This window comes from Podarcis raffonei, chromosome 3, assembly GCF_027172205.1.
Source record: "Podarcis raffonei isolate rPodRaf1 chromosome 3, rPodRaf1.pri, whole genome shotgun sequence".
In the NCBI taxonomy this organism is placed as follows: Eukaryota; Metazoa; Chordata; class Lepidosauria; order Squamata; family Lacertidae; genus Podarcis; species Podarcis raffonei.
The window spans coordinates 38,876,703-38,890,735 of record NC_070604.1 but is presented as its reverse complement, the minus strand read 5'-3'; the positions used below and the strand labels follow the sequence as shown (position 1 = coordinate 38,890,735).

The 14,033-nt window shown below is 40.9% G+C and overlaps 1 protein-coding gene across 5 annotated transcripts in view; it reads right to left on the bottom strand.

The window, feature by feature from the left end:
* Nucleotides 1-1,962: 1,962 nt before the first annotated feature.
* Nucleotides 1,963-14,033, bottom strand: part of ADGRB3 (adhesion G protein-coupled receptor B3) — a 453,891-nt gene continuing 441,820 nt past the window's right edge. For 4 of the 5 annotated variants that reach the window (XM_053381167.1, XM_053381166.1, XM_053381168.1 and 1 more), the window contains 3 exons: nucleotides 13,806-13,841; nucleotides 5,355-5,459; nucleotides 1,963-2,789 (listed from right to left, as the gene is read on the bottom strand). In XM_053381167.1, the coding sequence (XP_053237142.1) occupies nucleotides 2,598-2,789; nucleotides 5,355-5,459; nucleotides 13,806-13,841 (333 nt within the window). In that variant the 3' untranslated portion in view covers nucleotides 1,963-2,597. Of the gene's footprint in view, nucleotides 2,790-2,818; nucleotides 3,632-5,354; nucleotides 5,460-13,805; nucleotides 13,842-14,033 lie in introns of those variants that run through there. The other variant, XM_053381170.1, reaches the window with a different exon arrangement.

Genomic DNA, 14,033 nt, shown 5'->3' with positions numbered 1-14,033 from the left:
TGTGGTTTAACCCACAGTGCCACCCGCGTCCCTCACATACAACTACTCATAAAACACAGTACTTTTCCATTCCCCCCTTCCAAGCCTGATTTATCCTGCATTGCTCCATGTGAAAAACAGCAGCAGCAAACACTCTTAGCAAACATGCTTGCGTCCCTGAGGACAGTACATTTTCTGGTTTAACACTAAGCCAGCCAAATAAATAATTGAGAGCTCTGTAATCTGACATGCTTTTAGAAAGCCCTGCAAGTGCTGATTGTATTATGAGTGCATTATTATAATATTTCAAGAGGAAAAGCCAGCATATTAAATGATTAGCAAAGAGGTTAGCAAGCTACTTCATCGGCAATCCATGGCTTGAGGGCTGGACCCGTCCAGCATTGACAATGATGGCATTACGAGACGCCTACAGTGCCACGCGGTTGCAGTCCTGCGAGTTGATGCTGCTGTGGCAGCAATCGCCAGGTGCAGGGCAGCAACGGAAAGGGGCGTCACCCAGGTGGGAGCATGGTGGGATAATTCACCTCCATGGCATTTTGGGAACTGGGGAGAACCCTAATTTTTGAACTTTGCATTGGCTACATCCATATACTTCTATGCACAAACCGTTTGGAGCAACTGTGTATCATGGGATTGTAACTGAATTTTGGCCTGCACATCCTTTGGAAGAGCGGCATCTCAGTGCATGAGTTGCTCCACTGAAAAGCAATGCGTGCAACATGACAGGGAAGCTTAGGTGGTACTATGTCTATCATAGCCTCCATCCCAGGCAATCACTGGATGTTACAATATTCAAGAGGTGAATGAATATAAACCAGGCCTATCTGGTACCTTTGCTGGACCAATTTATGCACTTTCTATGCTGATGATTGTGCTTCAACCATAGGAATTACTCTGTCTGAGTCACCAGCTATGGCAATTGGAGTGCCTGTTTCTGCTTTTGTTCAGAGTTCCTAGACGATGCTACCCCCCCCCCGCAAAGTTACGGAATTTTTCTTGAAAATGAGGTGCCGGAACTTACTATAAACACCTCCCTCCTTCTCTTAGAATGGCAATGGCGAGGTGCTGGGACCCATCTGAGAGGTTCCGGAACTGAATTCTGGCTGAATTCCTGCTGTTGACTTACATTTGGCTTCTGGCAACAGTTGTAATCAAACAATACTAATCTTTTAGTCATGAGACAAAGCCAAGCAGCATTCTTACAATACTTATAGAGGTGGGTATTTCTCAGTCCAATTAAGCTATAAAAGCATGGAGAACATCTTGCAGAATGGCAGGTGTTTTAAGCTATGTAATTGGGCGGACAGATTTACATTTCCCATGTATCAGCATGTTTTATTGTACCATGCAGACCAGTTTACTAATATATTTATTCAGTATTGGCTTCTTTACATACTATTCATTGATACAAAATACTGGGTTAAAAAAATCTTAGTTCCGATTGAAGATTTGCTGTCGTCTTAGGCACTGAATCTTTTATGGAATATATTATTTAATTTTTCTTGCAGAGAGTCATGCTATGTACCTCAGTACCGAAGGAGGTAATAAATCTTGATAATAAGAGTAATAGTAAGAAATTATAACAAAACTACACTGTATGGTGGTGGCAGTAAGAGCCAGAGAAGCATTTCCCTCAAGTTCTGCTTGTTGAACAGTATTTGTCTAAAACGTTGTCTTTCTGCAGCTAAATAAAAAAGCTTAAGACCTGCATATAGTAGAACTAATTTGGCAATGCTCTTACAAGGCCAATTTACATTGTGTGTTGCCTCCGTAGAGTAGAAAAATAGAACAGCCACGCAAACCTATTATTACATTTGAGAAATCATTAGTCTCAAAGGAGTAATAACAGTATGCTATTAAAATTCTGAATACATTTTCAGCTTCTGTTTTGTTTAAGAAAACTTTATAAATATGCAAATTTCCGATAAACAAATCCAAAATAAAATGCACTGAAAATACTGATATGTAGACAAAAGTTTATTTACACCATACAACATTTTAAATATTTTATACACAGCTGCAGCAGGAGAAGCTACTCTGAGCTTTCCAGAGAAAACTGCAATAATAAAGATGTGAAATATATTATTCATATAAAAGTGAGATTATTACTTTATTGCATTTAAAGCAATGAAGAATGTAGCTCAACAGACATTCATTTAATGACGACAAAACTTTGCTTTTTTATATTATAAAGTAAAAAGTGTAGTAATGGCCAAACAGACTGTTATAAACTTTAAAAACTGCATAAATATATACATAGTGCTTCATGGTGAAGTTTTTTGAAAACTAAACCAGATGAAGCTGTTACAACATGAACCGTTGCTTGAGGTTTATCTATAAAGATTTACCTTACAAATCCATTCCACGGGTACTTACAAGACACGATGGTAAGAATTGTACACCTGGGCTCTCCACTAGTTTTGCTAGTGGGAATATATTGTACGAAAAGAAACCACTGACATTTGGCACATGAAGGTGCTGACACGCCTCAGCCACAATGTTCAGATTGGCGTGTCAGGCTTCCCAAGTCTCTTGAGTGTCAGTGCAAACAAAATTGTTCTATATCTCGCTTTCGCTTCAGTTTGTTTTCTCTTTCGTTAAACCTCCGTTTGAAAATCACCTTCTTGTACATCTAGAGGCAAGTTCAGACACTTCTCCCATTCTGATGGTCTTAGTTCTAAAGCATCTTTTGCCTCTGTATCTAATACATTTATTGTGGTATAATGTGGGTAGTCACTTGTGTTTTTGAAAGTGTCCCAGGGAGCCTTGCTGGCTGCTGTTGGATTTTCCTGCGGGTGTGGGGGAGAGAGAGAGAGAGAGAGAGAGAGAGAGAGAGAGAGAGAGAGAGAGAAACAACTTTTAAAAACTTCCTCTTTGCCGATTTGATCTTTCAAGAGATCACATGTAAAAGCAAACATCAAGAGAGATAAAATGGCTTTGAAGGGTGCCAGACTGGCCAAAATTCAGCCAGTTTTCTCATCCTTTTTTACGCGCAATCAGCACACTGAAAGGCTTGCCAGCAGATCTGCCAACAAACTCCCAGTAGCAGGGTTGGAACTGAGTGAAGCAAAGGTTTGCTGACCATCTCTGACAGCTATATATTTACTTGCAATTTCCTAGAAAGGTGAGCAGGAATTAACTTGACAAGGAGCACTTCCCACCAAATTGGATTAGCTGCCCGTTTTACAGCCTCCTTGGAAACTGACTGTGTGTTTGGGTTAGTGGTGGGCCCTCCTCTCAATTGGAAAGCTCTCCTCTCAATTGCAAAGTGGGATTTAAAGGCTCGTCATAGCCACTGTAAGTGTCCCTCAAATACAGCATGTGACAACTTGAGGCTAAGTGTAATCCAAACTCCCAGATGAGAAACATCTCTATCCAGTGCTGGCTTTTGACTTTTTAAGGCCCTCAGCAGCCTTTCCTTGCCTCAGCCCCATCACAGTATCTAAGATTAATTAAGGATACTTGTCTTGTTCATTGTAGCTGCATGCCAAGAATATATGATGAGGGTAAATATAGGGAACCATTATTGGTGGTTGCCCAACAGTTAGATGATTCTTTTCCTCGGAGACTCATCAAAGCTTAGTTCCTGCCGGATGTGTAGTCTATGTCACTTTTCATTGCCTTGGCTGATCTGATATAGGAGCAAAGGGATTAAGCTGATATTTAATATTTAAAGATTTTTTTTTAGGACTGAAACGAGCTAGTTTCCATAAATTCTCTTCAAAATTGGCAGCAAAGTGGGAAATCTTTTAACAACTAGTCATCTGATCCCAAATAATAATAATAATAATAATAATAATAATAATAATAATAATAATAATATCTACTCAATTCTGTACATGGCCTTAAAATTCTAAGTAGATATATCACCATTCCTTCTCTGGGAGCAAGAAGAGAGCTTGCGAAAATAATGAAAGCCAGATAAAATTCTGATAGTGGCACGAAATGTGTGAGCTTCTCATTATAAAGAAGCTCTCATATCAGAGAAGCAAACAAACAATGGGCCTTACTAATCCTGAATATTTTTCTTCTAACACGACGTCCTTTTCAAGTTTACACAGAAGCTAATAAAGCACTTGCTAGTAAACCCTGAAATATAGCCTGTTTTTATATATTGAACCTTTATTTTTAACACTACCATAAAGGCACATCACCACAGCTGGTCTTAAATTAACAGCCTAGAGATATGATGTTGGAAGGCTTTGGCGAACTTCAGGTTCAATTTAATGTTTTTGTTATAACTCCAAATTGTAATTCTAAACTATTTTATGAGGGAATAATATATACAATTATTAAAAAATGGTCTTCTGTGAATGCTGATGGTGAATATTCAATACATATTCATTATTAAGGCAATTGTTTTACATCCAATAACATATAATACGAATATTTGATTGCAATGATTTTTTTATGCATTTGGGAGTTGATGTTACTATGTTACTTAGGCTGCAGCCCTTTAAAGCTATTTGTGCATTTAATCATCTGAGAAGTGCAAGTCCCTGAAAAGTAAGAAAAGGAGTAATGGGAGAGGGAACGCTTTGAGGTTTTGCTTACTCCATGCAGAGAACTGCATGGCTGTCTCCCAGGCAAGTTCTCAATTTCTGTCACAATGAAACATGACAGAAGTGAAAGAACTGGATATTATTTATGTATCGCACATTTGACCCAAGAAACTCAGGGCACCATACATGAAGTTGATCTCACCCACATAAAAGCTGAGTAAGTGCTTTAAGCTTGTCCAAGACTCTCCAGTAAAATTTGCAGCTGAGCAGGGGATTTGAACTCTTGTTTTCCACACCCTCATGGCCCTAGCCCAGGAATGGGGAACCTTTTCCAGCTCAAGGGCTGCATTTCATTTCTGAGGGTGGTGTGCCAGTTGTGGATGGAGCCATAGACAAAAATGGATAGAATAATGGATGTAATTCTTACCTTTGTACAGTAAGCTACACTTTTGCCATATAAAAGTCAGAGGGCTTCTCCCACCCCCAGACATACACATACACATTCTTCATCCAGGAAGCCAGAGGTTCATGGACACAGTTCAAGGACACAGTCAAGCTTAGCAAAAGTACTCAAGTAGTAGTGGAAGGGTACCGATGGGGAGCATGGCTTGGAGTATGGGGTGGTCTGCCTAAAGAGACACACCTGGCCCCTGAGCCTGAAGTTTCCCATCCCTGTTCTAGCTGCTAGAGGGCTTTCTACTTATTAGGCAACTCTCACTGAAAGAGAATAATAAGATCTCATTTTGAGATGATCCTACCTTAAATTCACAACTTTCTCAATACTTAAATGGTGACAGATTAAAAGTACATAAGAGGATAGCAAAATAAAATAAAATAAAATAGTATACTTACCATACTGCCTGATTTTGGTACATCTCGAAATCTGTCTAGTGTCTGAAATTTCTGATTTAATTCCTGAAACAATTCCATGTGCCTCTTCCTCGTATGCATGACCTTCTGCGAAATAGAATATAATTGCTTAATACTTTATAATGAATCATGGCACAGTTTTAAAAGAACCATTATTTCATCCAACTTAATAAAGCAAATTGAATTTGGCTGGGCTGGGCTGTCTCTTTCCTATAGACACAATGAACTCAAAATTAATTGCACCGTCTCCTATTTGATCTTTGTAATATACTTCCCAGATACAGAGCGTTGCCTTTTCTCCTTCCCTTTACTGAGTTGCCCAAACCACTACCAAATTCCTTTGTGCTACCACATAAGTGCTATGAATATAGCAGCTATCACTAAGAACAGGCTACATTGCTTGTTAATTAAAGCCAGTTTTTTGTGTGTTTTTAGAAGTAAGGGCTCACCCACACTTACCTTTGCTGTATGCTTTCTACATATAGGTTCAGGCTTTCCTAGTCCATGTCCGAACAGTTCATTTTTTTTGTCCTGGTGCTTTCCCCAGGAAAACCCGTTTTACTGCTGAATTGGAGCAAACAGCAATCCACAGAAACCCTGATTGCTGTTTGTTGTGTTTCAGCAGTAAAACACGAGTTTCCCCAGGGAAAGTGCTGGGATACACACACCTTCTTGGACATGGGGCTAGAAAGTCCAGACCTTTGCCTAGAAATGCAACACAAAAGAAAGTGTGGATGAGCCTTAAGTGTTGAAAATGTCAACACAACCCCAGGGGAGACTCGTTTTTTTAATAGGTTGAGCATTAAAGGTTCCAAAGTCTCATAGATCAGGGATTGGCAGCCTCAGGCTTGGAAGCTAAATGTGCCCCTCTAGACCACTCTTATCCTAGGCTGCATCTCTGTTATTCTTAGGGTACACACATTAAGAAAAATGGGACATAATCATGGCCAGCACCCATGGATTTCACTGGGTCTACTCAAAGCATGGCAAAGTCTGGATCTGAGTCCTGCTCCGGTATAAATCAGTTTAGGATCAAGGTTATCAGAAGAAATCTGAATCTGAGATTAGATTTCTGATGCCTCAAGCAATGGCAACATGATTCACAATGTGGGCATGAGAACATAGCAAGCAATTATAAACCAATTAACCTCTAAAGAATTGTGGGGTTCTGCAGGATTCAGTGAGATTCTTCTTGCGAAACATAATTCTCCTAAGAGATTGTAGACCTAGATTTATGAAGGAAGTCTCACATAAGTGATTTCCTGGGTTTCCAATGTATTAATCTTACTGTTAGTAATGCCAGGTAGCAAACTTGACCCTACACATATAACTGGTTCCACTTCCAAAGATAACAGGATTGTGGAACAGTGGCTACAATCTTAAATTCACTTATTAGGAAGTAGTGCTCTCCCCTGAATTCTGAGTCTTTCTGTGAGTAAATGTGGGTAAGATTGTGCTGTAAGAAAAATTCAGTTTTGTTTGCATTTTAATGAGAACTGCCTAATTTGCACTTCTCCAACCAATATGCGTAATGAAAGCCAAAGCCAACTATCCTTCAAAATGTTAACTTCTCCAAATTTTGTGTTGTGGTTTTTCAACCAGCAGGTACAAAAATGCACATAGTGGGGAAAAGTGTGCATAATGCATATATTTTAGAACACAGCATACAAAAATACACTATATTAGGAGGAACTGCTTGCAAAAATGTGAATATTAGCCACAACAGCATAAAGAAAAGCGTTTATTATAAAAAATCCACACTAAAATGCTGGTTCATTTTCATGAGGCTTTTTCTTTTAATTAAAAATTGCACATTGTTGTGGAAATGTAGAGAACTGAATTTAATACTGGGAAAACTAGAAGCTGAGAGAAAACAAAATTAACAGATTCATCTACTCCGAAGTCCTACTCATGCATGATTTGCATATAGCACATGGATTCAAGCCTGAGTGGGACTGGGCTTCTTGCCTCCTCACTGCACAAGCTCTGACAAGAAAGCAATCCGCAGAGTCCTCTCTGGAGAGACAGTGTGGAATGGGCTGTGGGGGACTGCAAAGAGAAAGAACTTTCCTTTTGGGAACTTACTTATGTAGAACAAAAGCTTGATTTTGAGAGATTCCCACCTCCCACATTGGCCCTCCATTGTGCCCCATCCCACATTGTTCAGGAGGGGAGCTTGAACTACTGGAGAGGCTCTTCAAGGGTGGGACAGGGTGGGAGGTATGAGAAATTTCCTTTATGCACGCTTCCTGACCATCTTAGGATCCAGCCAATATATATATGTGTGTGCCTTTCCATACTGAAGGGGCACCTGTGGTACTCCCGCTTCAACAACAAGAGGAGCAACAGTTGGTGAGCTTGGCAAAATGTACACACATCCTTGCAATCACTTTGTCAGACAATTTAAAAAATATGTAACAGGATGACAGATAAAGGAGAACAGAATGTTTTAGACGTGCAAGGCATCATCTGTATTTATCAGATGCTAAAATCTGCTCTCTTCAGTGATAGGAAGGATGTCTTCAAATCAGTTGCCATAGAGAAAAATTCTCGAAGAAAGAGAACCAAGCTGAATATCTGACTTTCTAAATGGCATAGTTATGAGTCACAGTATTTGCTCAGTATGGTGATTATATAATTTCTCCTTATATACTTTAAAAAAAAAAGTTTTAATTGCCTTTAAGGTAGGTTGATTTAGTTGTTAATGCGTCATAGCTTCCTACTCGCTATAAAGATTCATTAAGTGGATGCCTGGAAAAATATCTTTTGGGCGGTGGGGCAGGGGATGACGACACATAGCCAAAATCCGCAGAATAATCAGGACCTGTGAGTCCAAACTTGAAATGCTGCAGACCGAACCTGCATCTTTTCTCCATTTCATGTGCAGATGGCAGTTATTGGAGGAAAACAATTGAGCCCACAGGCCTGCCTTCCAATGTTGCACGTGCACAGATTCTGTGTAGAAGAGCCCATTTATGTGTGGCGATGAAGAGGTGAGACAAGCAGGCTTAATTTCATTCTCCCCTCCTCACCTCAGTTGTAAAGCCCAGAGATGGGGAATGGCTAGCTGAAGGGCCAAATACAACCCTCTGTGCCTATCTATAGCCGGTTCCTTGGGCACTCCCTAGGTCCCAGCCCTGCTCTGCACCCTCTTTGAGTGTTTTTGCAGGAAGGGAGTCTGAAAAACTGAGGCAAATAGGGTTGATGATAGATCTAGGCCTAGCAGACAAAATAGAAACTGACAAATCACTGTTTCTGGATGGCATCTACCTGAGAGTTCTTTAAGAGCTCTAATATGATCTTCTAACAAGGATGTGTAACTTGTTCCTCAGATCAGCTTCCATGCCTGAGGACTGGAGCTGTGCCAAGGTAACACCAATTTTTAGAAAGGGAACCAGGACGGAACCTGAAAGTTACAGGCTGGTTAGCTTAACGTCTGCCCCTGAAAATCTGGTGGAAAGTGACAAGAAGATGCTTTTGCACTTATGCTTACTTGGATGAAAGGGCGTGGGTGTGAGAAGGTGCAAGCCTCTTAATTTTACATGAGTGGAAAGTCGCCTACTGTTACAAAAGGTAGGAATCAGTTGCCTTGCCTACTTTTCCCTCTGGTCTGACCCAATACTGACATGTGGCTCTGGTAAGGTTGCTCATGAGTTAATATGGCCCTCAGGCTGCAAAGGGTTCCCCACCCCTGACATGTGGTTACATTTTCAAGAAGTACAGAGTAGAATTGCATTGAGTGTTCTTCTCCTCCCCACTTCCTTGACCTGAGCTTGTTTTTCGTTATGTAATAGCAAGCGCCGTTTTATCCTGGTTCACACTTTTGTATCTGCCTTCTCCTCTGCCGTTCTTTCCCTTGCACTCTGAATCAGCAGTGTGGGAAGTAGGGACGGGCTAATCTGTCAAGTTTGGTTTCTCTCTGTTTTTCATCCCCCCCACCCCAAGTTTTAAGTTCTATTCTCCACATCGCTTTATGATTCTTTAAAAAACCCTTGCGAGAATTCTCCAGCATTTTAGTGCAATTTTCTCCTAATAATACAGATGGGTATGTAGTTTTGTCTAATGTACACACTTTTGCAAAGCCTGTATTCCCTAATATTTATGCTCCCCCTATATAATGTATTCTACATTTTCATTCACGAATATAAGCATTTTCATGCACATTTTACCCTAAAATATGCATTTTTGTACCCTTTATGTGGGGACGTGGGTGGCACTGTGGGTTAAACCACAGAGCCTAGGACTTGCTGATCAGAAGGTTGGCGGTTCGAATCCCCGTGGTGGGGTGAGCTCCCGTTGCTCGATCCCAGCTCCTGCCAACCTAGCAGTTCAAAAGCATGTCAAAGTGCAAGTAGATAAATAGGTACTGCTCCGGCGGGAAGGTAAACGGCGTTTCCGTGCGCTGCTCTGGTTCGCCAGAAGCGGCTTAGTCATGCTGGCCACATGACCCGGAAGTTGTACGCCGGCTCCCTCGGCCAATAAAGCGAGATGAGCGCCGCAACCCCAGAGTCGGTCACAACTGGACCTAATGGTCAGGGGTCCCTTTACCTTTACTTTACCCCTTATGTGGCTGCAGAAGGGTGAATTTCAAAGGATGGCCATCTGTCTTGGATGCTGTAGTTGAGATTCACGCATTGCAGGGGGCTGGACTTAGATGACCCTTAGGGTCATTTCCAACTCTATGATTTTATGATCAGGTTTCAGTTCGCATGCTGGTTTGGAAACTGCAAACTGGATTCGCTTTCAATTGCAAACTGAATCAAATTTCTCCTCTACCCCATGGAAGTTAATGTTCTAAGGTGATGACATTCTGAAGGGGGCATAATTTCTTCCCTCTAAAGAACATCTAGGGCACGGCATTCTTCCACATGTGCCACTTTCCCCTTCACTACACCACTGTGTCAGGAGAAGCTGCACCTGCAGAATGTCTACCTTCTTCAGAGCACTTACAGAGTTAGAATCTCTGGCATTTTAAAAATTTAACCACCACAAAGGGAAGTTAGTGTGGCTGATGATTGAAGGGGGGTGGGTGGGAAGACAGCAATAAGCAAATCAAAGTGTGTGGGTAAATGATCCTTATATGAATTTCTGCTTTTATTAGATCTCCCACTTGCAGAGACAACAGAGTTTCCTGGCCATTTTTCCACACACACACAGTGGGGCTAAGATAGCAGCAACCTGAGCAGCTTTATAATAGTTCGCCCTGCAGCAAGTTTGCAGCCTGGATTTTGAGGCAGCTGGAAAGCTTTTGTCAGTTGCCAGGGAGAACCTTTAACTGTTGAATTCAGATTCCTGAGCCAGTGACTCATTGATCTTGCTGCTGCTAGGCATTCACTAGCCAAAGGAAAATATATATATGGAAAAAAGATAGTTGTCTTTGGTTCCTTTATAGATGTTCAGTGGCTGTCTAAGTGGCACCTAATGCTACAAGGGCACAAGTGCTGACTGACATGAAGCATGGCCAGGCAGGGTTTCTAATGGTTAGAGATATTTCAAGCTCAGCAATACATTACAGACACATTCTTAAAACTAATCATATAAATTATTATTAATCAAATGTGACATTATGTTGTTAATATCAATTTTTTTTGGGGGGGGAGGTAATCACTGTCTGTCTGCTTGTAATATGAAAGTTTTAGCTGCAATCGTAACCATATCTACTCTTAAGATCCCAGTGAATTCAGCAGTGCTTAAAGGTAAAGGTAAAGGGACCCCTGACCATTAGGTCCAGTCGTGACCGACTCTGGGGTTGCGGCGCTCATCTCACTTTATTGGCCGAGGGAGCCGGCGTTTGTCCGCAGGCAGCTTCCGGGTCATGTGGCCAGCATGACAAAGCCGCTTCTGGCGAACCAGAGCAGCACACGGAAACGCCGTTTACCTTCCCGCTGGAGCGGTACCTATTTATCTGCTTGCACTTTGTGCTTTCGAACTGCTAGGTTGGCAGGAGCTGGGACCGAGCAACGGGAGCTCACCCCGTCACAGGGATTCGAACTGCTGACCTTCTGATCGGCAAGTCCTAGGCTCTGTGGTTTAACCCACAGCGCCACCTGCTTACTCCCTGGTAAATGGGGTAGGATTGGAGCCTCACTCTGCGAGTGAAAAAAATCATTCTGCAATCAAAATCTTGTACTGCAGTTATTGGTGTGGGTTGAGATTACTGTCTGTTTTTCATAGGCATACTATGGTGCTCCTTTGAATTAACAACAGCTTCCTAATGATGCTACTTGGGAAATGCTGAAGCTCATCAGTAGAGCACCTGCCTTGCATACAGAAAGGTACCAGGTTCAATCCCTTGAATCTCCAGGTGGGGCTGGGAGATACTTCCTGTCTGGAACTTTAGAGAGCTGCTGCTTGCTTGTCAATATAGACAGTACTGAACTAGATGGACTAGTGCCATAGTTTGAATACCTTTCCTCTACCTCCTGGGCCACTTGAAAATTGCTGGTGGTCTTGGTGGACCACTGTAGTAACTGCATTGCACCGTGCTACAAATGCTGTATGGTTTTTAATTGTATATATTGCTTCCATTATTATCACATTGTATTTTATTGTATTACAGTTTGCATTCTATAGAACTTACATTGTGTTTTATTGCATTATAGTTTCAGTAAGGAAGCAATAACAATACAATTAACATTTAATATGACTATTTAATGAGGATAATGCTGCAGACCACCTGAATGAAGCTTGCAGATCAGATGTAGTCCATGGGCCACAGTTTGGGAACCCCTGGACTAGTTGATCTGACTCAGTATAAGGGAGTGCTCTGTGTCCCTATGACAATGTAGGCTTTTTAGATTAGAGGTGTTTTTTTATAAGGAACAGTTCACGAAACATTAGGCTTTTCTTTTAATAGCATTTTTATCAGGTATGTGCTAATGGTAAATCAGATTCTTCTCTCAAATGCAAGAAGGCTGTTCACTGCATATCTTGTGCTTTATAATGCTCTGCGCCCATTCACATTAATATGGATTATTTTTCAAATTACAGTTACTACATGCTTCTCAGGCAATGATAAAGTGGTCCTAAGTGTATATTGGCTATGCAAACATGGTGAAGCTTCAGCTTCACAAGAGGAACACATAATTAATTATATCAGATAGTTAACTTGCGTGAACAGGAAGCTTATGCATAAAGCAAGATTCCACAAATCATTAATATTCCACTGAATAGACGAGGGACATTCTGCTCTGAGTATACAGAGGCACTGCTCAATTCTAAACACATTTCTTGAAAGCATCTTCCACTGAAACGGGTGGCACTCATATTCAAGTAGTGGGGTTATGATCAGAGTGTTAGGTACTAATCCTATACATTTCATTAATGACTTTTAACTCTCCCCCCCCCCCCCCGCTCGACCCTCTGGATAACAATTGTGTTTAGGATTAAATAATCTTAATCAGTGGAGATTTTATACAGCACCCATATCTCCATCGACTGAATAATCAAGCCCAGGCTTTCCAAAAACAATCAGTTTTAATATTTAGATATCCCATTTATAATAACCTAAATGGACCTGAAACTCCAAAATCAAGTGCTTAGAAGATCTAGAACAGTAGATGATAAGTGACAGTGTCTCAGAAAACAGAAAGCTGGAGCTGCAGGAAATGGCCTCTTCAGCTTAAAGCTCTCATAGCAAGGCTGTGACCACAGAGATCTGGTCTGATTTGGTAGACAGCAGCTTCATATAAGTATGTTTCATTTCTCTCCATGCCTCATTACCTAATTCAGTTGCAGGCCTGATTCCCACTCACTATGTACAATTGCCTCTCTGCATGTTCACAGCATACCCCCAGAGTTTCAGAGGCCATAAAGACCTGGGAATATTGTCATGTGTACAGCACAGAGTTACAGATTTCTCTGGAAGTACCTATACAGGCTTCAGTCCAGATTGTTAAATATGGAATGGGTGATGCTATCTGGCCATTTCTCTGGCTGACAACAGCCTAGCTCAGCATGCAAGAGAGCTTGATGACCTTTTTTTTCCCTTGACTGTTCTGGCTGGTTGCCCTGACTGCTAGCTAGAGTTTCTTTTATCCAGCTCAATCTCAAAATTCAGCAACGAGGCTCTTGCTGTGCAAAACGTTTAAATAGATCAACATATGTAAATAAGCCCTAGTCCTCTTCTCTCACAGGGAAAGCCATAATCCTCAAGAAGGGAGGGAGTCACAGAATATTGTCTAGATATTTAAAATAGGGGGAAAATTCCATTCATCCAAGTTAAAATGGACTGTGAAAGTGGAGCTTTGGAAATACTTTAAAAAGTGAAGATTTATGATACATTGAAAAGGGACAACTCTAGCATAGCTTTCAAAAAACGAAGTTTAGCAAAAGCTGTCTCTATAAAAGCTGTCAAAATATTTATTAAGATAAACACTTCACATTCACATTGCTTTAAATCAAATACAGCTGAAATAATGCAAGAAAACTTACTTCAAAGTCGAGGTCAGAATAGCGTGATTTTCTTCTCTATTAAGGATTAAGTGAGGGAAACAAAACAAAAAAACACAAGTGCATATTAATTTGAAGTTTTCACATTAAGAAACGGCACACATTTCTTAACTGAATATTAACATGACAACAGAGATTCACCTTATGAAATATTTTTCAGTTTCATCTTCAAACAGATTTCACTAGCTCATCATGTGAACTTGCAGTTTT